Here is a 25,327-nt window from a genome sequence, read left to right as displayed (position 1 = left end):
TGTTAGGAGGGACCAATAGAGATGGATCTCCTAAACCTACACACTGTTACGTCCAAGTGTGCAGGTGCTACCCTCTATTATTGCTTGTGATAAACACTGGTGACCCAATGGTGTTTTGGTTCTTCCGTTGAGAGAATATATATATCCAAAAAATGAGAAGACAGCTAATGAGTTAAATTTCTGATCTAGTGATATCCTGTGTAACCTTTTCCTATTCAAATGATTGCATCAAGGAGTGTTGTGTAAATGGCTATTATACAAATGCAGTTTATAACCACTAAGTAGTGCTATGTGCAATTAATGCATAAATTCTAGAAAATGTATGCATAAATTCTAGAAAATCCAAGATTATTCCCCAGTATGGACGTGTTTGAAAGTAAAATGTGTATTTAGAATTTATAAATACTAGGGGGTATATGAGTGTCTTCCAGGACACTGTGCAAGCGGGTAGTGGTTCAGAGCCTGTTGCCCTATAAACTTATGTTTTCAAAAGAACAAAGTGCTAACGAAAAATATAAATAAATACAAATTAATAATGTGTGCTCCAGGACACTGTGCAGGCTAATAGTGTGCTGTGTCCACCGGGCCACTGTGCAGGTCAGCCCTAGCCAAATACGTGCTCATCAATAAAAAACACAAAGGTGATTTCAAACGACAGAAAAACCTGGATAGGTTGTGATCCAAAATATGTGCAAAACAGCAATAATAAAATAATTAATGTAGATGGGTGCCGTCCCTTAGTATAACTCAAAGGGGGAAAAAATAACAGATAGTGTAGACCTCAAGTGTTTTTTCACTCTAATTGAGGTCTACACTATCTGAACCACTACCCGCTTGCACAGTGTCCTGGAAGACACTCATATACCCCCTAGTATTTATAAATTCTAAATACACATTTTCCTTTCAAACACGTCCATACTGGGGAATAATCTTGGATTTTCTAGAATTTATGCATACATTTTCTAGAATTTATGCATTAATTGCACATAGCACTACTTAGTGGTTATAAACTGCATTTGTATAATAGCCATTTACACAACACTCCTTGATGCAATCATTTGAATAGGAAAAGGTTATTTGACCGTAGCGCTACACACCATTTTCTTTTTTGTTTTGCCCAGCTGATTTGTCTTTATTAGCCGTGTGAGCAGCTGGTCGCACATTTGTTCAAGCAGCGCAGTATACCCACTTTTTGTTCAACACTGTAAAGGGCTAGGTATCTGCCTTGGCTATTCTTTTTCAGTGTCCCTTGGCTTCCCTTTTCCTCATTCAGACTTTCATTCAAGGGGTTGCTCACATAATTCCCCTTCTTGACCCCTTGCCTTTTTGGGAGTTAATTTTTGCAATAGCTTCCTTTTGAAAACATCCATCTCGCTCATGTCAGAAGGTGATCTTTCAAGTGGCCATCAGCGCATCGGGTGTGTGAGCTTGAGCTCTCTTTTCTAAAAAGCTGCTTTTGGTGTTACATAGTGATAAAGTGGTTCTATACCCTTGTCTTTCTTTCTTACCTAAGTTGGTGTTGGCTTTCCATTTGAATGAACACATTGTTCTACCACCTCTCTATCCTCAGCCTTCTTATCTTGAGAGAAGGCCCTTCATTGCCTTGATGTAGTGAGGGGCGTCAGGGTCTACCTCTCTGCTACAGCCCCTATTCGATAATCAAAATCTTTATTTAATGTTCCTGGTGGTCCTAGGAAAGGACAAGCGGCATCATCCTCCACCATTTATATTTGTCAAGCTATTATCCAGATATATATCCTTTCAGACCAAGAACCTCCATTTCTGGTCATGACACATGCTACTATTCTACCAGGGTACTTAATGCATCCTGAGTTTTTAATAATTTGGCTTCAGTTGTTTAGGTTTGAAAAATGGCTACTTGGTCATCTGTTCACACCTTCACCAAGTTCTACAAGGTTGATGTAGCTGTGTCTGTGGATCCGAGCTTTGGTCAGAAAGTTCTGCAGGTGGCAGTTTGAGTTCTGCTGGGGTGCAGTTCCCTGTTCTGTTATAGTTTATGTTAAAACGTCATTGTTCTTCTCTCTGGCACTGTTTTGGCATGTCCCATTCATCATGAAGTGTGATTGTGTCCTTCAATGAATATCCCTTCGATATAAAATCCTTTCCTTTGAGGTCATTGAAAGACACAGCACCCACCCAGTTTTCTTTTGGCTATTTTGGTGGTATGTCCTATACTGCTGGCTATTGAATTCTTTGCTGCAGATGGTTCCAGATGGTCGCTCTCTGGTTGTACTTTTATTTTTTGTTGCACCTAGTTGGTCATTTCAAACCCATCCATCATGAATAATGTCTCTGTCCTTTAATGAACTCAGAGAAATGGATTTTACAGTGTGTACAAATTTTTTTTTATTACACCTCGGGCAAATAAAAAAATTAGCCTAGCATTGGGCTTAAATTGTATACATGCAGTTGTAGGGGTAAAATGGTACTGTATGATTAATTGTATATTTTTCTTTTTATATTTTCAGGGGCTCACATTCAATTTGAAAATTTTTCAACTGAGGCAAATCATGATATTCTTGAGATACAAAATGGTCCCTATCATACAAGTTCCCAAATTGGGCAGTTTAGTGGCCCTGAACTCCCATCATCATTGCTAAGCACAACTCATGAAGTTCTTATTCACTTTTTTAGTGATCATTCTGAAAACCGACAAGGTTTTAAGCTTGTATATCAAGGTAAGGAACTATGTAGCATTACTGTTATTTTGTTTTGTGAACTTAAGTGAGTTATGTCAGTCTGATATTCCTCACGTTGATTAAGATTTCATTGTGCTATAGTAAATAACATGGAGATTAGTGGTCTTGTCCTGTGTACTGTGAAATGGTCATATCTAGATCAGGATGACAAAACCATGTACCTAAGGCAGTCTATAGATTAGTATCACAGAGTGGAACACACATAGGGGATTACAGATTGCTTTTATTTGTCACAGGTGAAAGTTATGGATCAAGACCCAGCACTTACGCATTTCAGCCCTATGTGGCCCTTAGTCATAGCATATGGTTACTTTGGGTTGAGTGTTTTACTACATATAGCTACTAGATTAGTTTGTTTTCTAATCCTCGCCACTGAGCTATTGTATTCTGATAATGGGGAGACTTCCCTGCTGACAGAATACAATGATCACTGATGCAGGCTATAGTCTGCAGTGATAATTGAGCAGAGAAAATCTGGCAGGGTGGTTTTACAGAAGCTGATCAGTAGATTTACTTATGCATAACATCCTTGCAAATACCAGGGATTTAAATGTGATTGAGAAGAGAGGGCGGTGAAAGGAAAGGGTATCCAGCCCTTAGGGGAGCAAGAGGAAAGAGCCGTGAAGTGTATGAGAGAGACATAGAAAAGAAAAAAGGAACAGTGGGGATACTAGAGGAGGGGTAGAAGACATCATAGTTATTAGAGAGGCAAGTGGCCCCTTCAATGAGGGGGTGGACTGTGAGAGGGAAAAGAAAAAAAATGTATCCATAAGCCTGGACGAACAGCTCCGTCTTCAGTTTTTTTCTGAAGAGGAGCAGGTTAGGTGTCATCTTAAGTTCCAAGGAGAGGGCATTCCACAGCATGGCACCCCTACTCTGGAGTCGTTTGCCTCCCATGGAAGAAAGTTTAGATGGAATAACTGTGGCTAAATGTTGGGTCTTGGATCTTAATGGGCGCGAGGGTTCATAGTGCACCGCCAAGCTGTGTAAATACTTGGGACCCTGTCCCCAGTATGCACGGAAGAAGATACAGAGCGTTTTAAAGATCACTCTCTGCTCGATAGGGAGCCAATGAAGTGATCTCCTGGCCAGGCTAATATGGTCTCGTCTCGCTAGACCGAGTACAAAGCGAGCAGTGTGGTTATGAACCACCTGGAGCTTATGGGCCCATTTTTGCAGGGCACCCAATAGGAATACGTGTCCAGTTCCTGCCAAACTGGTTGAATTTTGATTCATTTATGACTGGTTTAAGCTAGTAAACATGACTGAAAATAAAATGAATAAATCCAATTTTTAAGTGGAATGATTCATAAAACTTTTTTTTTTTTTCAGTTTTGATAAAGCTGGGAAGTTGTGATACCCTGCAAGGTCATTATTGCTGCCTATAACTCTTTTGGTAAAATCCAATCACCCATTGTCCTGTCATTACAGCCAAAGCTTTGCTTTGAGTGTAATGTCCTGGTTACTCTCATTGTGCTTTCTCCAGTTATTCATATGTGTAGAATCTACTACAGGACTGATGACACTATAATACCCATACAGATTTGATGTCAGCTGAAGATAGTATGATTCATTTTCTGCAATTTGTGTTTTACCATCTGTCTACTTTCCAGCTCCCTTTACACTATGTAGTGGGGGAGAGACTCTACTACTTATGCAACTAGTCTCATCTGTATAAGCAGTATGTATAAGTTGATGAGATCCTAATGCATAAGGTTCCAAGCAAGCGCTTTTTACATCGTAAAACACATTTACCATTTACTGTTCTTGCACTGTCGGTGATATTTTTATGATTCTATGAAGTTTGAATAAATCATTCAAGGAAGTGCAGTGGATTATGGATATATTCCTTTTACTCTTCATTCTATACTTAAGTGTCATAACTGTCTATTGCTGGCTAATATAAACTTGTGGAGAAATAAACAGAGTTTAATGGCAACATAGAGCAAAATACAGCAAAATAAAATGCAGCTATCGCTCCAAACATGTTGAATAATAATGTGTGCATTAATGTTACTATTGTTATTCTAATAAATGCCACCACACTATGTAAGAAGAAACTTTTACTTCTCAATGAGCACAGTAGGTGCGAATCCAGCTGCAATCATTTAGCATAACCAAATGATGACTGTAGATACTTCAAAAGACCAGTTTTATTGAATAAAATAAGGTCATAAAGGAGGTTAAAGTATTTTACACAATTTATGCAGCTAGCATTTGATCAAAAAGAGATCATCTTCTGTTGATGCTACTTTTATTAATATTTTATAAAGTCTTATATACTATATATAGGGCGTTCTGCTTAGCTTATCTGGTCATATGTAAATAGTTACATATGTGTTACGGAATATGTATGCACAGTATATGTATTTAGTATAGTATTTTTTTTACTTTTTACTAACATTAAAGTGTATGCATGGCCAAAATGTTTTATTTAAGTTTTGGATAGAGTGGGGAGAGGTTAAAAATGTATTTTCTTCTCTGTGTGCCTCTGGGGAATTCTCCCTGCACTTCCTGGCCCAGAGAGGCAAGGATAGATGCCAACCAACACAAATAAAAAATTGTGTACACACAAAAGGCTACCACCTCACATGTATTAATCATATGTATCAAATAGTACATATAAAAACAGCACAGACCTTGTAACAAACGCTTCCCAGTCCTAACCCTCCCCACCTCCCTCCCAGAAAACCCTACAAACCCCACCAATTCCCTCACCCCCTAGACCTATGAACTGCCTCACTGGGATTTCCCAAGGAGCTGAAAATGTGTGGCTCTACTGCTAAACCCTCACAGAGATTAAACAAACCCCTGGTGACTACACCTGCAAATATAGTTACTTTAACAATCAGACTTTTCATTAATCAGACTTTACATCCATCCCCCAGGTGCAGCCATCTGTCAGATTGCACTGCTTTCGCCCATAGTGGCTTTAAGGTGCAGTGCTCTCCTCTCAGCTGCTTGGCAGGATGTATGAATCCCCATTGTTTAAGTAACTATCTTTGCAGGTGTAGTCACCAGGGGTTTGTTTAATCCCTGTGAGGGGTTAGTGGCATAGCCACACATTTTCAGCTCCTTGGGGAGATCCTGGTGAGGCAGTTCATAGATCTAGGGGGTGAAGGAATTGGTGGAGTTTGTAGGGTTTCCTGGGAGGGAGGTGGGGAGGGATAGGACTAAGAAGTGCTCGTTACATGAACTGTGATGTTTTTATATGTACTATTTTTGCATATGATTATTAAATGTGAGGTGGTAGCCTTTCGGGTGTACACATTTTTTTATTTCTATTATTAGTGGAAATCTCACAAAGTAATGGGAATTCCCCTTGTATGCAGTTGTTCCTGGAACATTTGTCCACATTAGAAGATTAGAAGAACTCTAAAAGGTTGGATTTCTCCTTACTTGTAATTATAGTGCTAATGGCCACCATGAAGAATGGTGAATCTTTGCATTAGGGGCTCAAACAGGAAAAAGAAAATCTTGACAGAAGCTTTAATTTCTTTCAACTCTGTTGAAAACAAAAAGAAACTAAAACAACTAAACAAAAAGGTTTTGCTAGAGATACACTTTCAAACAAAATCAAAATGTTGCTTGACTGTCTGGCAATTCTAAAAGATTTTAAAAAGATAAATTCCTGTTACTTTATTTTTAGACTTATGTTTTCTCTTTCATCTTTTTTATAAATAGTTTTATGTCTAAAGTTCCCCAGGTTTTCATTAACATTTATTGCAAGTGATGGTTTTATTTTCCAGCCTATGAATTGCAAAACTGTCCAGCCCCGCATCCATTTAAGAATGGGTACATCATTAATTCTGATTATAGTGTGGGACAATCAATATCTTTTGAATGTTATCCAGGATATGTTCTGATAGGACATGCTGTTCTCACTTGCCAACATGGTATTAATAGAAACTGGAACTATCCTTTTCCAAGATGTGAAGGTAAGTAAATTATCCTGAGAGTTTGTTTGCCAATTACTTACTTTTTAAGTGCTTCACAAAAACAGCCTTGAAAGCTTTGTTTTTTTTCTTAATAAAGAAAGATTAATTAAAACAGACCTTACATAGAACATAAATGTATTGACTGCTGGCTGTGAATAATCTTAGGTGAACATTGACAATTATTTCAGTAGTGTTTCGAAATAACATTGAATTGTCCAGTATAAATAGCCTGGCTTTTCTAACAAGCAATTATTTATTGTTTCTGAGATTAACATTACAACTTGCACCTTCTATGAGGCTCTCCAGAGGGAACTAAATATGATAGCATCAATAGGGCAATTTGCTTTGTGATCCATTAGCCCTAATGTTTCATTATTGTGTAAGTATTCAGCAGTCCCTCATTGTGCAATGATTGTGTCTGTTTTTCATGCTTCGTAAAACCTTTGTTGCTAAGGTTAATAATCTGAAGAAAAAGTAGTCAATAACTTCTGCAGTCACATGGTGTGAAAAAAATAATAATAATGCTCATATTATAGTGCTTGGCTTAAATGAAGTGTATCACACTGTACTTTCATTTAAACTAAAGTAATAACTAAATTAACTATTTGTAAAGTGAAGAATAACAGTTTTCATGTGTACAGTACAAAAAAAGTTTGTAGTTTTGCTTTTTAGCTTAAACCTCCCTGAACCTATTCATATGTAGACATTTCTTTTAATATTCTCAGCTATTTATTTGTGTTTCTATTATTATTATTTGCATTAGTTATCTTTAAAAAAAAAAAGCTGCCAGGAACATCAATATGTTCCGATTAACAATATCCCAAACATACCAAACCAGTGTCAGAATCTATAACCAAAATACACAGACACATAGTGCTGCACACCCCCATATCTGTGGTGATTCAAACTGAATAAATGTGTACTAAATAAAAAAAAACACAATTACACATGCAAATATATATATATATATATTAGTCGAGACTTCGACCAATCTAGCAATCGACAAACACAGATGTCTCTTGGGGGACCCCTGAGTGTCTGTTTTTTGTTTGTTCAATTTTAATAATGTTAATTGTATATTTGATTTTGTCAATAAATCATTTTATTTTTATATACACTACATTGTATCTTGTTATTACTAGTACCGAGACAGTCCAGGAAATACTTTTGAGTGGAGAGATTTTGGGGGTAGCTTCAGCCACTACTCCCTTCTCCACACTCCCCCCTATTCTGCTTGCTCTACATTTTCTAAAGTAGCGTATGCACTGCTTTTGCTGCTGCCTGGTACGATTTCAGCCCATTCAAATGAATAGTTATATTTAGAGTTACGATTGCCCTGGGGTGGTAATCAAACACCCCTTAGTATAAGGTGCCACATCCTAAATAATGTAGATGTATAGAAAAAGACTGAATAGTCTGAGACTAAGAGAAAATGGACTTTGTAGGCACCAGATTTAAAATATATAGGTAATTTTAATTTTAGTAGTACAAAAGCACAAAAACACTGAACAATTGCTCAAATGAAAGAAAAAAATACAAAAAATGCAGTAAGATACACAAAGAACTCAATTCCTATCCCTTTCTGAAGACACCGCTGATAGCCACAGGGCTGGATGTAAGAATTACACAATGAGCGCTGGGTGGCGTTGAAACTTCGAGAGGTGATACAGGATGAGTTTTGATAAAATTGGGATTCAGCTCGACATGTTTCGCGACGTTGTCGCTTCTTCGGGAGCTTCTGGGTATTTAAAAGACAATACAATGTTGCCATTAGAGATATGCATATACATAAATACAATACAATATTGTTTTATATTAGGCATATTGTACATAAGTACATAGAGGCCTCTGAGCGTATTGAAGAAAAGCATTTTGACTGTGACTATAATACTCACCGAAAAAACGGTGTTTTAGTAACTTTGGAGAATGCTCAGCAGCGTCCTGATACGATCAGACCATTTGCCTTGGGAGATGGAATAAAATACCATGGGTCACACCCACACATCGACCATGCTCAGTCGGGCAAAATTGAACCAGTTGGGGTATCTAAGAATGGATGGTAAAACGAGGTAATGGGTCCAAAACTGAATGGGACCATCAAGGATAAAAACAGAATTTAGAAAAAAGGAGAAAGGCCGGTATGTAAAGAAAATATAAGTAAAACAGTATATAAATATATTTTGTATTTTTTATATATTTTTTATAACTGATATGACATACCTTTGAAAGAGGTATAAACGCCTGGGTATTGAGAAGACAACTCCAGGAGTTAGAGAAAGGGAACACCCCTAAAGAAAAAATTATTGTTGGGACAGCAGAAGGAAAAAAGTCCATATGATTCCCCTCTCAGCTGTAAAAAATCCAAAAAGTAAAAAATGAAAAGGAATATATATGAGTATAAAAAACAACAAGAACAAATAGTCTCGTTAATTGCCCAATGATAGGCTCAATATTGATAAACACTTAATTTATGAGGGGTGTTATTAATGTTTTTAAACAAAAACTAGCATTGTACAAAATATTGGAGCATTAGCAGTCTATTACCTTAATTATGGAAAACTGGATAACAGGTCAACTCAAAAACTGCCACAAGATGGCAGCGGTGAGCATTAAGCTGATGCAGGGAGAAAGGAAACCCCCGGAGAGGAACAGCAATCAGCTGTTGAAAATACAGAGAGAAACGCTCTTAATGAAGGCATAGTCAATACAAACACCAACAAAAGTGGTGAGAGGAGGAATGTACATACCCGAAAATGTGCTAGCAGGTAGGAAAATCGTGGGCAATGAGATGGCATACGAACCCGCTGGGCGTCCGTCCTAGCTAGCAAGCAACAAGAGCACCTGCAGACACAGGCTCTTGTTGAGTTTAAATACCCCGCACGGATGACGTCATGTGATTGACAGTCATCCGGCTGGCCAGAGAGATACACCGCGCATGCGCGTGCGCATGCGCACAAGGAGCCGCGATCGGGCTAATTGTAGATGAAAAAACGGGTGTAAAAAATATGGTGTGTCCCAGATGGAAAGAATAATGGGGAAATATTGACACCATATTAGAAGTGCCATCACATAGTCTAAGGTCTAGATGAATAACATCTGACCAGACATTGTGATGGCTTACCTGGCCACTGGTTCATTCGCTCGGCGGTGCATGGTGCTGTGGTGACTGTTGGTAGGACATGCATTGGTCTGAACATAAAAAAAAAAAAAAACGCTGGGTGAGCAAACTGTAAGAAAAAAATGGTGAAACATTTATATAAGAAACATGCGAACTACATGCATGACAATGTTAAATCCATCATATGATGGGCGTATATGGGACATTAATAAATGATAATCTTGATGCTGTTTCTACCTATTAGAAATATAAATGAAGAAACTGCACAATATTTGTCACAGATAATACTTTAAAACCTGGAAACTGGGAAAGGGGAATGAGAATGGCCAAAAATAGGGCCAATCTAGCCACTGGCGCAGACTAGCTGGGTACTACAGCTAAGTCAGGTCATAAGAACTTGAGGTAATTATTTTGTCAAATTGATCTATGACTAGAATCTTTGATAAAACAAAAACTAAAACAAAAACAAAAACAAAAGCAAGAAAGAAATCCACGTTTTTTCCGGTTAATGCCAATCAAACCAAAAGTGGGGGCTCGAAACATCGAACATAAACTAACATTGATTTGATAGGTGAATCATTAGGTATGGGAGCTGCCATATAGGTCCCTCAAAGGAAGGGCCTGTATGACAGCACCTCATTGATCCCAGGTAATTTGGTGGCACCCAGGCGCTCTATCCACAGAGTCTCTCTCTGAAGAATAGTTTTGTCCCAGTTCCCCCCTCGAGGGTCACGTGGGACAACCTCCAAAACAAGAAATTGAACAGAAGAAGTATCAAATTGATGAAACAACCCAAGATGGCGACTTATGGGTGTGAGCATCTTGGCATTTTGCGAATAGTAAATGTGATCGTAAATTCTTTTCCTCAATTTGCGTAGTGTTTTACCAACATAATAGGCCCCGCATTTACAGGTCATTAAATAAATGACCCCCTCGGTGTCACAGCTGGCCTGAAAGCGAGGTCTAAAAGTTTCCCCATTGGGCAGGCTAAATTTGGTGCCAGCTTGCACCCAGGGGCAATAGGAGCAATGGCCACATTTAGAGATACCCAGACTCTGATTGTGGGTCAATGGATTGGTTTTTACTTAGTAGTGGCTTGATGTTAATTTATTTCCAATTGAGGTGTTCTTTCTGAAAACTATTTCGGGCCTGCGTTTGACATATTTGCCGATGGTCACATCTTCGCTCAAGAGGTGCCAGTGTTTTTCTAGGCAACTGCGTAGTTGATAATGTTGGGACGTGTACTTTGTTATAAATCTAGTGATTTGTTGGTCTTTGTTTTCTTGTTTGTGGGGGTGTATGAGAGAGGGTCTATCTCGATTGAGAGCTTTGTTGAAAGCTTTCCTCAAAAGAGATTTGTTGTAACCTCGCATTAAAAGCCGAGAGCGCAGCTCATTAGCCTGAGATCTAAAATCCGTATCATGTGTACAATTCCTCCTTAGGCGGATGTACTGAGCATACGGGATACTGTGGATGAGATGTGTCGGGTGGCTACTTTGGGCGTGTAGCACCGTGTTTCCTGCTGTTTGCTTTCGATACAACCTAGTTGCAATGTTGTTAGAGGAATCTCGGTATATTGATAGGTCTAAAAATGATAAAATATCTCTATTGTGTTCAAAGGTGAATTTTAAATTGAATGTGTTTTTGTTCAAGCAGTTTATAAATTCATGTAAACTTTGTATAGTACCTGTCCATATGAGAAAAATGTCGTCGATATATCTATACCAACACAGTACTTGGGCCATGAAGTCATCGTAAGCCTCATTAGAGGCTATTTCCCTCTCCCACCCCCCCAGGTACAGGTTTGCGTAAGCCGGTGCGCAACAAGTGCCCATGGCTATGCCCTGTACCTGGAGGTAGTGGGAGTCTAGGAAAGTGAAACTATTATGGTGGAGGATAAATGACAACAGTTTCAAGATAAAAGCTTGAAATTTCCAGGTACGATGATCCTCCTTCATGAGGAAGGATCTGATGACTTCAAGGCCCAAATCGTGCGGTATACTCGAATACAATGCTTCGACGTCTATGCTAACAAATGTAGCATTCGATGGTATTGTTACGCCATCAAGGTGTCGCAATAGATCTGATGTGTCCTTGACATAAGATGGGAGGCTAGTGACATAGGGCATCAAAAAGAAGTCCACCAGTCTGCTGGCATTTTCAGTAATTGACCCTATCCCCGAGATGATGGGTCTACCCGGTGGTTTGGATTTGTTTTTGTGAATTTTGGGGATAGCATAAAATATCGCCTCCCTAGGGAAGGCAGTATTTAGGTACTCATAGGTTTGTTGGTCAATTAGGGCTTCGGAAAAGGCAGAATAAAGTAATAATTTGAATTCCAAATGATATTGGGCAATAATATCTCTTGAAATGGGTTTATACCAGTCTTTATTTTTTAGAATGTTAAAACACATTTCTTCGTATTGGTCGCAAGTGAGTAAAACTATATTGCCCCCCTTGTCCGAAGCCTTAATGACTGTGTCCTGCCTAACCTGTAGGGATTTGAGTGCTTTTTGTTGGTCGATACTGAGATTGGAAGGTGTAGATAAAGTAGACATATTTTTGACCTCATGAACCATAGCAATTAAAAAAGCAGAAACTTGTTCATTGGTGTGTAAATCTGGGAATTGGTTTGATTTGCGCTTGAAAGCACTAATATCTTTTTTGCGTGGTAAAGAGTTGGTATTGGTTTCATTGGATGTAGGGATGATGGTGCCCTCATTTTCCTCAAGTAACAACATAAGATCTTTTAAGGCTCGAAATTCTTTTATGGTATATTTTTTTATCTGTTCTGAAAGTTCTCTCTCTGCCTTGATTCGCTGTTTGTCTGGATCAAAGATGTGTTTATAGGTGAGTTTCCTAGCGAACAAATAAAGGTCCTTAATCACCTCATATTTGTCCATGTTGTTACTTGGGCAAAAGCTCAAACCTAATTTGAGAACGGCTAACTCGTCATCCGATAGGGGGTATGGTGTGAGATTGATCACACTCAGTTCCTCATAGGTGATACTCCCAGGAGGGTCTCTCCTAAAGGGATCTCCAATTGCACTGAACGTGAGCCCAGTGCAGTTAGAGGGCGTGATTGGTGGGAAGGGGTACCTAGCAAACTAGGTATTCCCGTCTCCACCAATACTCCTTCAGGGTGCAGACTTGCATTAGGTCTGGAGGTTTGAGGGGTACTGGGTGGGTGAAGTTGTTTAACTGCTTTGGCTGCTAGGGGTCCCGTATAGGAAAAATGAGATAGTCCTAAATTATGTGAAGACCCTTCACCCCTATTGGGAACACCATGTGAGTGACCCTGCGTGGGATTGAAACCTGCCACAGTAGTGGGTTTCTTTTTGGTACTGGGTGTGTTTGGATGCCCACCACCTTGGTATTCCCTCTTACGTGTCCGAGAGTTCGCCCGTGCTGCCGTCGGTCTTTGTTGTACCTGCGAAAAGGAAGAAGAGGATAAGGATGAGTCTGATTCAAGGTCTTCTTCAGATAGCCCTGAGTTTCCAAAGCCAGGTGGTGGGTATTTGCGAAAGCCTCTACCTCGACCCTTGGCTGGAAAATCCCATCTATAGGCATAGCCTTCAACAAAGGCCATGCGATCTTTAGCCATTTTTGATTGTTTTTTTGAAATTATGCTCTTATTAAGTTTATCAAGAAAAACCTTTAGTTCTTGGTGTTTATCGGCATAGAGAGGATGAGTCTTGACATGCTCATATTGGGTAATGAGGAGTGCTAGATCACGATCTAAAATATTGGTATCTGATTGGTATTGAATCAACAACAATTGCATACATTCCTTACTGCATTTATTCAAGACTCCTTCCCAGGAGTTTTTTAGGTCTTGTGATGCATTTTTGATGGTTGGAAACATTTGTATCCTTAAGCCCATAGGGCTAATGTTTTCTTTAATGTATTCCTTAAAAAATTCCATATGCCAATAAAGGTTTGATTTCTTTTTGAGTAAATATTTTAGCTTCCCAAAAAATAGCCTTAGATCATCAACATCCTTGTTGGTTCCATTATATGACGTTTGGAACTCGGTCATTAATCCTGACCATGCTGTGCCTACAAAGTCCATACTTTCTCATACCCAGTTAAACCAAAATATTAAACGAGAAAACCTATGAGTACCTAAATACTGCCTTCCCTAGGGAGGCGATATTTTATGCTATCCCCAAAATTCACAAAAACAAATCCAAACCACCGGGTAGACCCATCATCTCGGGGATAGGGTCAATTACTGAAAATGCCAGCAGACTGGTGGACTTCTTTTTGATGCCCTATGTCACTAGCCTCCCATCTTATGTCAAGGACACATCAGATCTATTGCGACACCTTGATGGCGTAACAATACCATCGAATGCTACATTTGTTAGCATAGACGTCGAAGCATTGTATTCGAGTATACCGCACGATTTGGGCCTTGAAGTCATCAGATCCTTCCTCATGAAGGAGGATCATCGTACCTGGAAATTTCAAGCTTTTATCTTGAAACTGTTGTCATTTATCCTCCACCATAATAGTTTCACTTTCCTAGACTCCCACTACCTCCAGGTACAGGGCGTAGCCATGGGCACTTGTTGCGCACCGGCTTACGCAAACCTGTACCTGGGGGGGTGGGAGAGGGAAATAGCCTCTAATGAGGCTTACGATGACTTCATGGCCCAAGTACTGTGTTGGTATAGATATATCGACGACATTTTTCTCATATGGACAGGTACTATACAAAGTTTACATGAATTTATAAACTGCTTGAACAAAAACACATTCAATTTAAAATTCACCTTTGAACACAATAGAGATATTTTATCATTTTTAGACCTATCAATATACCGAGATTCCTCTAACAACATTGCAACTAGGTTGTATCGAAAGCAAACAGCAGGAAACACGGTGCTACACGCCCAAAGTAGCCACCCGACACATCTCATCCACAGTATCCCGTATGCTCAGTACATCCGCCTAAGGAGGAATTGTACACATGATAGGGATTTTAGATCTCAGGCTAATGAGCTGCGCTCTCGGCTTTTAATGCGAGGTTACAGCAAATCTCTTTTGAGGAAAGCTTTCAACAAAGCTCTCAATCGAGATAGACCCTCTCTCATACACCCCCACAAACAAGAAAACAAAGACCAACAAATCACTAGATTTATAACAAAGTACACGTCCCAACATTATCAACTACGCAGTTGCCTAGAAAAACACTGGCACCTCTTGAGCGAAGATGTGACCATCGGCAAATATGTCAAACGCAGGCCCGAAATAGTTTTCAGAAAGAACACCTCAATTGGAAATAAATTAACATCAAGCCACTACCAAGTAAAAACCAATCCATTGACCCACAATCAGAGTCTGGGTATCTCTAAATGTGGCCATTGCTCCTATTGCCCCTGGGTGCAAGCTGGCACCAAATTTAGCCTGCCCAATGGGGAAACTTTTAGACCTCGCTTTCAGGCCAGCTGTGACACCGAGGGGGTCATTTATTTAATGACCTGTAAATGCGGGGCCTATTATGTTGGTAAAACACTACGCAAATTGAGGAAAAGAATTTACGATCACATTTACTATTCGCAAAATGCCAAGATGCTCACACCCATAAGTCGCCATCTTGGGTTGTTTCATCAATTTGATACTTCTTCTGTTCAATTTCTTGTTTTGGAGGTTGTCCCACGTGACCCTCGAGGGGGGAACTGGGACAAAACTATTCTTCAGAGAGAGACTCTGTGGATAGAGCGCCTGGGTGCCACCAAATTACCTGGGATCAATGAGGTGCTGTCATACAGGCCCTTCCTTTGAGGGACCTATATGGCAGCTCCCATACCTAATGATTCACCTATCAAATCAATGTTAGTTTATGTTCGATGTTTCGAGCCCCCACTTTTGGTTTGATTAGCATTAACCGGAAAAAACGTGGATTTCTTTCTTGCTTTTGTTTTTGTTTTTGTTTTAGTTTTTGTTTTATCAAAGATTCTAGTCATAGATCAATTTGACAAAATAATTACCTCAAGTTCTTATGACCTGACTTAGCTGTAGTACCCAGCTAGTCTGCGCCAGTGGCTAGATTGGCCCTATTTTTGGCCATTCTCATTCCCCTTTCCCAGTTTCCAGGTTTTAAAGTATTATCTGTGACAAATATTGTGCAGTTTCTTCATTTATATTTCTAATAGGTAGAAACAGCATCAAGATTATCATTTATTAATGTCCCATATACGCCCATCATATGATGGATTTAACATTGTCATGCATGTAGTTCGCATGTTTCTTATATAAATGTTTCACCATTTTTTTCTTACAGTTTGCTCACCCAGCGTTTTTTTTTTTTTTTTATGTTCAGACCAATGCATGTCCTACCAACAGTCACCACAGCACCATGCACCGCCGAGCGAATGAACCAGTGGCCAGGTAAGCCATCACAATGTCTGGTCAGATGTTATTCATCTAGACCTTAGACTATGTGATGGCACTTCTAATATGGTGTCAATATTTCCCCATTATTCTTTCCATCTGGGACACACCATATTTTTTACACCCGTTTTTTCATCTACAATTAGCCCGATCGCGGCTCCTTGTGCGCATGCGCGGTGTATCTCTCTGGCCAGCCGGATGACTGTCAATCACATGACGTCATCCGTGCGGGGTATTTAAACTCAACAAGAGCCTGTGTCTGCAGGTGCTCTTGTTGCTTGCTAGCTAGGACGGACGCCCAGCGGGTTCGTATGCCATCTCATTGCCCACGATTTTCCTACCTGCTAGCACATTTTCGGGTATGTACATTCCTCCTCTCACCACTTTTGTTGGTGTTTGTATTGACTATGCCTTCATTAAGAGCGTTTCTCTCTGTATTTTCAACAGCTGATTGCTGTTCCTCCCCGGGGGTTTCCTTTCTCCCTGCATCAGCTTAATGCTCACCGCTGCCATCTTGTGGCAGTTTTTGAGTTGACCTGTTATCCAGTTTTCCATAATTAAGGTAATAGACTGCTAATGCTCCAATATTTTGTACAATGCTAGTTTTTGTTTAAAAACATTAATAACACCCCTCATAAATTAAGTGTTTATCAATATTGAGCCTATCATTGGGCAATTAACAAGACTATTTGTTCTTGTTGTTTTTTATACTCATATATATTCCTTTTCATTTTTTACTTTTTGGATTTTTTACAGCTGAGAGGGGAATCATATGGACTTTTTTCCTTCTGCTGTCCCAACAATAATTTTTTCTTTAGGGGTGTTCCCTTTCTCTAACTCCTGGAGTTGTCTTCTCAATACCCAGGCGTTTATACCTCTTTCAAAGGTATGTCATATCAGTTATAAAAAATATATAAAAAATACAAAATATATTTATATACTGTTTTACTTATATTTTCTTTACATACCGGCCTTTCTCCTTTTTTCTAAATTCTGTTTTTATCCTTGATGGTCCCATTCAGTTTTGGACCCATTACCTCGTTTTACCATCCATTCTTAGATACCCCAACTGGTTCAATTTTGCCCGACTGAGCATGGTCGATGTGTGGGTGTGACCCATGGTATTTTATTCCATCTCCCAAGGCAAATGGTCTGATCGTATCAGGACGCTGCTGAGCATTCTCCAAAGTTACTAAAACACCGTTTTTTCGGTGAGTATTATAGTCACAGTCAAAATGCTTTTCTTCAATACGCTCAGAGGCCTCTATGTACTTATGTACAATATGCCTAATATAAAACAATATTGTATTGTATTTATGTATATGCATATCTCTAATGACAACATTGTATTGTCTTTTAAATACCCAGAAGCTCCCGAAGAAGCGACAACGTCGCGAAACATGTCGAGCTGAATCCCAATTTTATCAAAACTCATCCTGTATCACCTCTCGAAGTTTCAACGCCACCCAGCGCTCATTGTGTAATTCTTACATCCAGCCCTGTGGCTATCAGCGGTGTCTTCAGAAAGGGATAGGAATTGAGTTCTTTGTGTATCTTACTGCATTTTTTGTATTTTTTTCTTTCATTTGAGCAATTGTTCAGTGTTTTTGTGCTTTTGTACTACTAAAATTAAAATTACCTATATATTTTAAATCTGGTGCCTACAAAGTCCATTTTCTCTTAGTCTCAGACTATTCAGTCTTTTTCTATACATCTACATTCAAATGAATAGCCTGAAATCGCACTGCACTCAGATTGCATGTGAATTGCACAGTTGCTCTGCATTTTGCACCCTCTGGAATACCTGCACTGTCTGTACAAACTCACCTCTGTCCATGACATTTTTATCACTAACTCCTTTAACCACTTGCCTACTGTGCACATACACCCCCTTCCTGCCCAGACGAGATTTTGCTACTACCCCCATCTATAATAAGATCTCACCCCTGTCCTGGACTTCAACCTGGAACCTCTGCTGTGTCTGGCAATGACTCTGCTTGCTGAGACACTTGGAAATGCTGCACAGTAAACCGGGACCATTTCTTGAATGATCCTGCCTTAAATCTTGTTTGTCTTGAACCTTGAACTCTTTGCTCCTCCCATGAACTTTCTGATTGAAGCCCTGTTTATGCACTTCCTGTTTGCCAGATTATTGTGCTCCCTACAGCCAATATCTCACTTTTGTCTCTCCTGCTGCCATATGTATCTTTGTTACCATTCATTACTGGCCTTTGGTTTGCTCCTCGACTACGCATTTTCTTAATCCCAACCTGCAACCATTCATTGCCAAACTTTGACTTGTTTCCTGACTATGCTTCTGCTTGATCCCTGCTTGCTATATCTGCTTCTGGACCCTGGCCAGCTCCCCTCCTGGTTAGGCAATCCTGAGGACTGTGAAGCCTCGTACACACGACCGAGAAACTCGACGGGCGAAACACATCGTTTTCCTCGTCAAGTTCCTTGTTAGGCTGTCGAGGAACTCGACAAGCCAATTTTCTCCATTCCCATTAAGGAAATAGAGAACATGCTCTCTTTTTGGCTCGTCGAGTTTCTCGACAGTTTCCTCGACAAAAATGTACATGCGACCGGTTTCCTCGGCAAAAAAATATCTCCCAGCAAGTTTCTTGCTGTTTTTTGCCGAGAAACTCGGTCGTGTGTACGAGGCCTGACTTGGTATTAACAGGCAGCAAACCTCATCTCCACCAACAGGAGCTCTGGTAAATACTGGTTAGTACTTAGCACATGCACCTCAGGTGAACCCGTGTCATCAGCCAGGGTGACCTGCTTGTAGGTCAGCTGATCGGTGGGTGCTGCTTCACTGTTATAGCTTCTGGCCTCAAAGCCTGACTCCAGACCGTGACACTAGCCACTTCTGTCTACAATAGTTCACTGTCATCCTCCCTGGATGCACTCAACCCCCTCTCTACACAAAGAATTAGGCCCCAAATATTGCAACCTTGACAAACAGATGAAACCATAAGTCTCAAAAATGTAGCCACACTGTTAAGCATCTGTGGTGTAGGGCTAAATCTCCTAAAAAATTGCAACCACAAAAAATCTACAATTCCCATCTCCGAGCACTTATTTTATCACTCTCATTAACACTCTCTCATCCAGTCCCAGCAACTCTTTTATATCTTTAAGTCTCTACTTCACGTCCACTGCCCCCACCCACTAATCCACTCACTATCCAGGAGATTGCCAATCACTTCAAAACTAGAATTGATACAATTTGTGATGAATTCTCCTCTTTACAGGTATCTCCCCCCCCCCCCCCACTTACCACTCCATGTCCACAGGTACAGTAGATTTATTACTTTCCTCATTTAGCTCCACTACTATAGACAAGGTTGCTAAACTTTTTTATAATGCCCACTTAATCATCTGCCCCCTGGACCCTGTTCTCTTACAATTACTACTTCAATCTCTCCCTATCTTCTAGCATCTTCCCCAACTCTCTAAAACATGCATTGATCACACCATACTTGAAAAGCCCTTGTTGGACCCCACCAATCTTAGCAACTTATTACCAATCTCCTTGCTCCCCTTTACCTTAAACTCCTTGAATGCCTGGCCTACAACCGACTGAGCTACCACCTCACTGAGAATAACCTTTTTGGTCCCCTTAATTTAGTATTTTGCTCTCAACACTCCACAGAAACTGCACTCCTAAAACTCACAAACAATCAACAACAATTGCTCAAACCAATAGTCACTATTCTGTACTCTTGGACCTTTCTGCTCCTTTGATACAGTTTACCCTTCCTCTTCGGAAAACTCCACTCCTTTGTTTTCCATGACTGTACTTTTCCTTTGTTCTCATCCTACCTATCACATTGCAGCTTCAGTGCCACTTACAATTCGACCCCCTTATCTCCCCTTCCTTTTTCCATTGGGGTTCTGTTCTTGACCTCTCCTAGTCTTGATCTACACCTTCCTGGGTCAGCCTCCCATGGTTTACAATATCATTTCATTGCTGATGACGCCACAATCTATATTTCTACTTCTCAGCTCACTCCATCAGTATCCTTAAACATCACTAATCTACAGACAGACATATTCATTTGGATGTCATACCACTTCCTCAGAACTCATTCAAAAACCAAGCTCATAAAAGTTCCTCCCCATGTGCTTGTTTCCCTGACTTCTTTGTCAAGATTTATGGCATAGCTATCAGTCCGTCCCCACATACCAGGGTACTAGGTGTAATCCTGGACTCTGAACTGTCCTTTCGGTCCTACATCCATTTACTGTCCAAATCTTGCCACCTCAACCTCTGCAACAAGTACAAACTACGGCCTTTCTAAACCAGTGACAACACAAAGCTTCTAGTTCGCTCCTTAGTTATTTCTTGTCTTTACTACTGCAACTCCCTCCTCATTGAATTACCTTTAAGTAGGCTATTCTGTCACCAGACACATCTACCTTACCAACCATTTAGTGTCTGCTACCCCCCTCTGCCAATCTCTCTATTGGCTTCCACTCACCCAATTAATAAAACTAAAAATACTAACAAGAACTTACAACGCCATCGTCAAGTAGAAGAGCCTGATATGCATAGGAAGACCTATCTTACACCTCTGACCCAGGGCCCCTGATAGAGTAGACAGGTGGCACAGGAGTGCAGAGTCGCATGAGTGCCAGTGGTCTTTCTGGCTGCTGGGCTACTGGTAAGCTGGTATGCCATATGACAGCAGATGTTCTGTGAACTGGAACAGGCTGATGCTTGGATCTAGTAAGCAGAAGAGCAGACCCCAGTGGCTAATGGGCAGATGCTTGCAGCTGAAAAGTTCCATTAGGACTGAAACACAGACATGGTCAAACAAGCCAGGTCATACATGTGCGATCAGATCAGGAACAGATGCTGAGACAGTAGAGGAGTCAAGGTAGAAGCCAGGGTCAATGCAGGCAGAGAGCAGGAGTAGTCAGTGCAAGCTGGGTTTCCTGACTAGAAACTGGAACAGAAACAGAGCAACAGGGAACAGGTCAATCACAGGAACGCTGTAGATGAGACAGCACTGAGCCAACTTAAATAGCCCATTTGACATTCTTATCTGTCACAAGATGCGCCGTGCACATTTGTTTGCCTGCGCATATGTGTTTGCATGCTCCTCTTCTTCCATTCGGGGAACAGGGATTTGTCTGCTGCTATTATTCTGTCTTTTGACAGAGCCTTCCTGACAGCCATCCACAACTCTGTCCCCAGCTACATCACTAACCTAGTCTCAAAATTCCAACCAAAGACCATTCCTCCCATAACCTCCTGCTCTCTAACTCCCTTGTCCCCCCTCCCCATGCTCATCTCCAGGACTTCTCCTGAACCTCTTCCATTCTTTTGAACTCCCTACCTAATCTGCCCAACTATTTACTGCTCTATCCATTTTTAGGTGATCCCAGAAAACCCTTTAGAGATGTCTACCCTCCACCTAACAACTGTACCTTATTTTCTCCTTTAACTCAAACCTTTTGTATGATGTGGCTGTCCTTTTAGGATTGTAAACTCTAAAGAACAGGGCCCTCTGATTCCACCTGTATTGATGGTGCTGTATGAATCCTGATTAATCACTTCCTAAACTCATACTGTAGCTTTAATGCTTTAGTGCGGGCAGGCTGTGCAAAATCACATGTATATATAAGTGATTCTGTACCTCCGGGTAGGGAGCGCGTGTGTGCCCATCCAGCTGTGCTGTGATTCATCACAGCACATGCCGATCACCAGGTCCTGGCCAATGATTTGCCACCAGAAAATTGGCTCTAAGGCTTCCTGGATTACAGCTCTGTGAAAGTAAACAACACAGAGCTGTGTTTAGTAAAAGGGGATCTCATTAAAACAAAACAATACTCGCACTGTGTATCAAATTGTGAACATAAAAAAAAAAGTCCTGCAGCTGCTGTACACTAGGTGCTAGATCACGTCAAATAACAATCAAAAAATATTAATACAGCACCTACAGTTGGTGATGATATAAAAACAATGATGGCAAAACAAAGTCTCTTATAAAGTGCTTTGGTGCTCCAAAAGAATTTGAAAAGTGCTTGGGTGCTTTATGTAAATATGCTGTGCCTTGTGCCACACTCCCCACTCACCAGATAAAATGGACCCTCAGCTTTGCACTCTGGGGATTAAACACCCTTAGATCTGGTGTTTGTAGGATAGGACTCTGGAACTTCTCAATGAGATCTCCAAATAATGGTCTTTGGGGTAACTAGGATCTCCACCAGGCTTGATAAAACAAATATAGCCTCATTGTGAAGTACTGTATAAAAGGGTTTTATTGCACAATCATATATGCCACTTACAAGATTGCTGATAAAACAAGCACATGACAGAAAGTGAAGCTTTTCTGGGTTAGCCACAGCTCGGTGTGCTTTCCATGGAGGGCAGAAATGGCATCAATGGTTAGGAAATCGGAAATACGTCAACACATTTCGCCCCTCCTCCAGGGCCACGACAAACCCCAGAAAAGCTTCACTTTCTGTCTTATGGTTGTTTTATCAGCAATCTTGTAAGTCATTCAAAACATAATTCAGCCTTTATAAATGCTATTTCCTTTAATTATGAATTATCATGAAACATTAATTTTACAATTTTTTTTATTTTCTTTAATTGATTGTTCAGATAAACCTTTAAATGCACTGACTTAATATTTTGTTGAGTTATGTATGAATTGAGGTGCCCTAGAAAACCCCAAATCTGCTATTTCTATGTTAGAAGGTTTTGAACTTTGTGATAGTTGACATAATTCTAGTTTCCACTCAAAGCAAGTTTGGAATGTAATTCTGAATATTGTCTGTAAAGAAACCTATGTAACTAGGCTGGTTATTTCTCTATTATAATGCACATTGTTTCCATTTCAGCACCTTGCGGATATAATGTGTCATCGGAAAATGGCACCATTTACTCTCCAGGATTTCCAGATGAATATCCCAATTCAAAGGACTGTACTTGGTTTATTTCTGTTCCACAGGGTCATGGGGTTTATATTAACTTTACTTTGCTCCAGACCGAACTAGTGAATGATTACATTGCATTATGGTATGTGACCCATAGTAAATAAATTGCTTTTAAATTGATTATTTTTCCTTGACTCTGCAACTATGTAATGGATGTGGGACTACTGCCTGACATTTTTAAGAAGTAAAATAATAACACATAAGGTCAGAACATGAATTTGAAAAACTAATCAATTTTTATAGATACATGGATAGCACAAATTAAATAAGTAATCAATCACTAACACTTTACCTCTCTCTCATAGTCTTAGGTCTTATTTGAATCTTATTAGAAACTCTCTGGCAGAGATAGTTAATATACTGTAAAATGCAGTATGTATCACATTTCTCATTCATTTAAGTTTAAGTATATTACATTCACAACAAGAATCTGTGAAATTGTGAAATGACACCGTAGAAATCAGTACATACTGGTCATGAAAGCCATACAAACCACCACAGCATTTTGTCAACATCAAAGAACTCAGCAGATTATATAGTTGGGAGGGACATTTGTTCAGTGCTTGTAATCACACAAAAGTTATAGCCTGGCTAAGGTCGATTTCAAGTATGGTTAGAACTATTGACATGACACAGTCTGAGCATGATATACATTTGATTTATCATCTTGAACTTCTAAGTATTCTAGTGAAAAAGTCACTTGATTTATGAAAACATATAATTGAAGCCCTGATTAAAAAAAAATTAGTCTAATTTTGTGACACCTAGCATTTCAGTTTGTGGAACTAAGGAGGTGTGATCATTTGCAGGTAATTCTTGACAGGGAGCTTTGTTTTCAAGAAAAACTTTGAAATAACCTATGTGACATAGGGATTGTTAGCTCTTGTGGCAAATGTGTTTATACAGTGAGTTTACTCCAGGTCCGAAGTACATTTCAGGTCTTTACCTGCCCACTTGTATTTAACCACTTCCATACAGGGCACTTACGCACCTTCCCACCCAAGCCAATTTTCAGCTTTCAGCACTGTCGCACTTTGAATGGCAATTGCGCGGTCATGCTACACTGTACCCAAACAAAATTGGCGTCCCTTTTTCCCCACAAATAGAGCTTTCTTTTGGTGGTATTTGATTACCTCTGCGATTTTTTTTGTTGCGCAACAACTAAAAAAAGACTGAAAATGTTGAAAAAAAAATAAGTTTTTATTTTTTCCGGTAATTTTTTGTAAATAAGTAAGTTTTCTCTTTCAATTACGGGCACTGATATGGTGGCACTGATGGGCACCGATGAGATGGCACTGATGGACATCGATGAGGTAGTACTGACGGGGACAGATGAGGTGGCACTGATTGGCGGCGCTGGTATTCGGCACTGATGGGCACTCATAGGCGGCACTGATGGGCACACATAGGCGGCACTGATGGGCACTCATGGGCGGCACTGATGGGCACTCATGGGCGGCACTGGGCACTCATAGGCGGCACAGATGAGCACTCATGGGCGGCACTTATGGGTGGCACTGATGGATACTTATGGGTGGCACAGATGGGCACTGATAGGTGGGCACTGGGCATGGATGGGCACTGTGGGGTGGCACTGATGGACACTGTGGGGTGGCACTGATGGACACTGTGGGGTGGCACTGATGGACACTGTGGGGCGGCACTGATTTACCCATGTTGCCAGTCAGTGCCCATTTGTGGGCACTGATTGGCATGTTTTTTTTTCCCAGACTTTTTTTTTGCCCCCTTTTTTTTGTTGGGTGAGCTTCCCTGGTGGTCCAGTGTGGCGATCCGAGGGGAGGCTGCGCTGATAAACAATCAGCGCGAACCCCCCCTGTCAGGAGAGCCGCCGATCGGCTCTCCTCTACTCGCGTCTGTCAGACGCGAGTGAGGAAGAGCCATCAACGTCTCTTCCTGTTTACATTGTGATCAGCCGTGGTTGGACACGGCTGATCACGTGGTAAAGAGTCTCCATGAGAGACTCTTTACCGAGATCGGTGTTGCGGGGTGTCAGCGGCTCAGAATCCTGAGGACATCATATGACGTCCAGTCAGGATTCTACAACCACTTTGCCGACGTCAATATGTCATTGGCGGGCGGCAAGTGGTTAAAAGAAAGCAACAAATTCACAGAATACATATCTTCCCATGCAGGGGGTTCTCTCCATCAATATGACAAAACAGTATTCATGCCTCTTG

General features: G+C 40.4%; 1 protein-coding gene across 1 annotated transcript in view; it reads left to right on the top strand.

Annotated features, from left to right (window-relative positions):
- Positions 1-25,327, top strand: part of CSMD1 (CUB and Sushi multiple domains 1) — an 833,985-nt gene that overhangs the window by 548,988 nt on the left and 259,670 nt on the right. Inside the window, exons 36-38 of the mRNA XM_040349812.1 lie at positions 2,490-2,699; positions 6,470-6,658; positions 23,034-23,211. Of these exons, the coding sequence (XP_040205746.1) occupies positions 2,490-2,699; positions 6,470-6,658; positions 23,034-23,211 (577 nt within the window). The remainder of the gene's footprint in view (positions 1-2,489; positions 2,700-6,469; positions 6,659-23,033; positions 23,212-25,327) is intronic.

This window comes from Rana temporaria, chromosome 4 (assembly GCF_905171775.1).
Source record: "Rana temporaria chromosome 4, aRanTem1.1, whole genome shotgun sequence".
NCBI classification, from domain to species: Eukaryota; Metazoa; Chordata; class Amphibia; order Anura; family Ranidae; genus Rana; species Rana temporaria.
The sequence above is the reverse complement of the archived record's forward strand: the minus strand, read 5'-3'. Positions and strand labels throughout refer to the sequence as shown.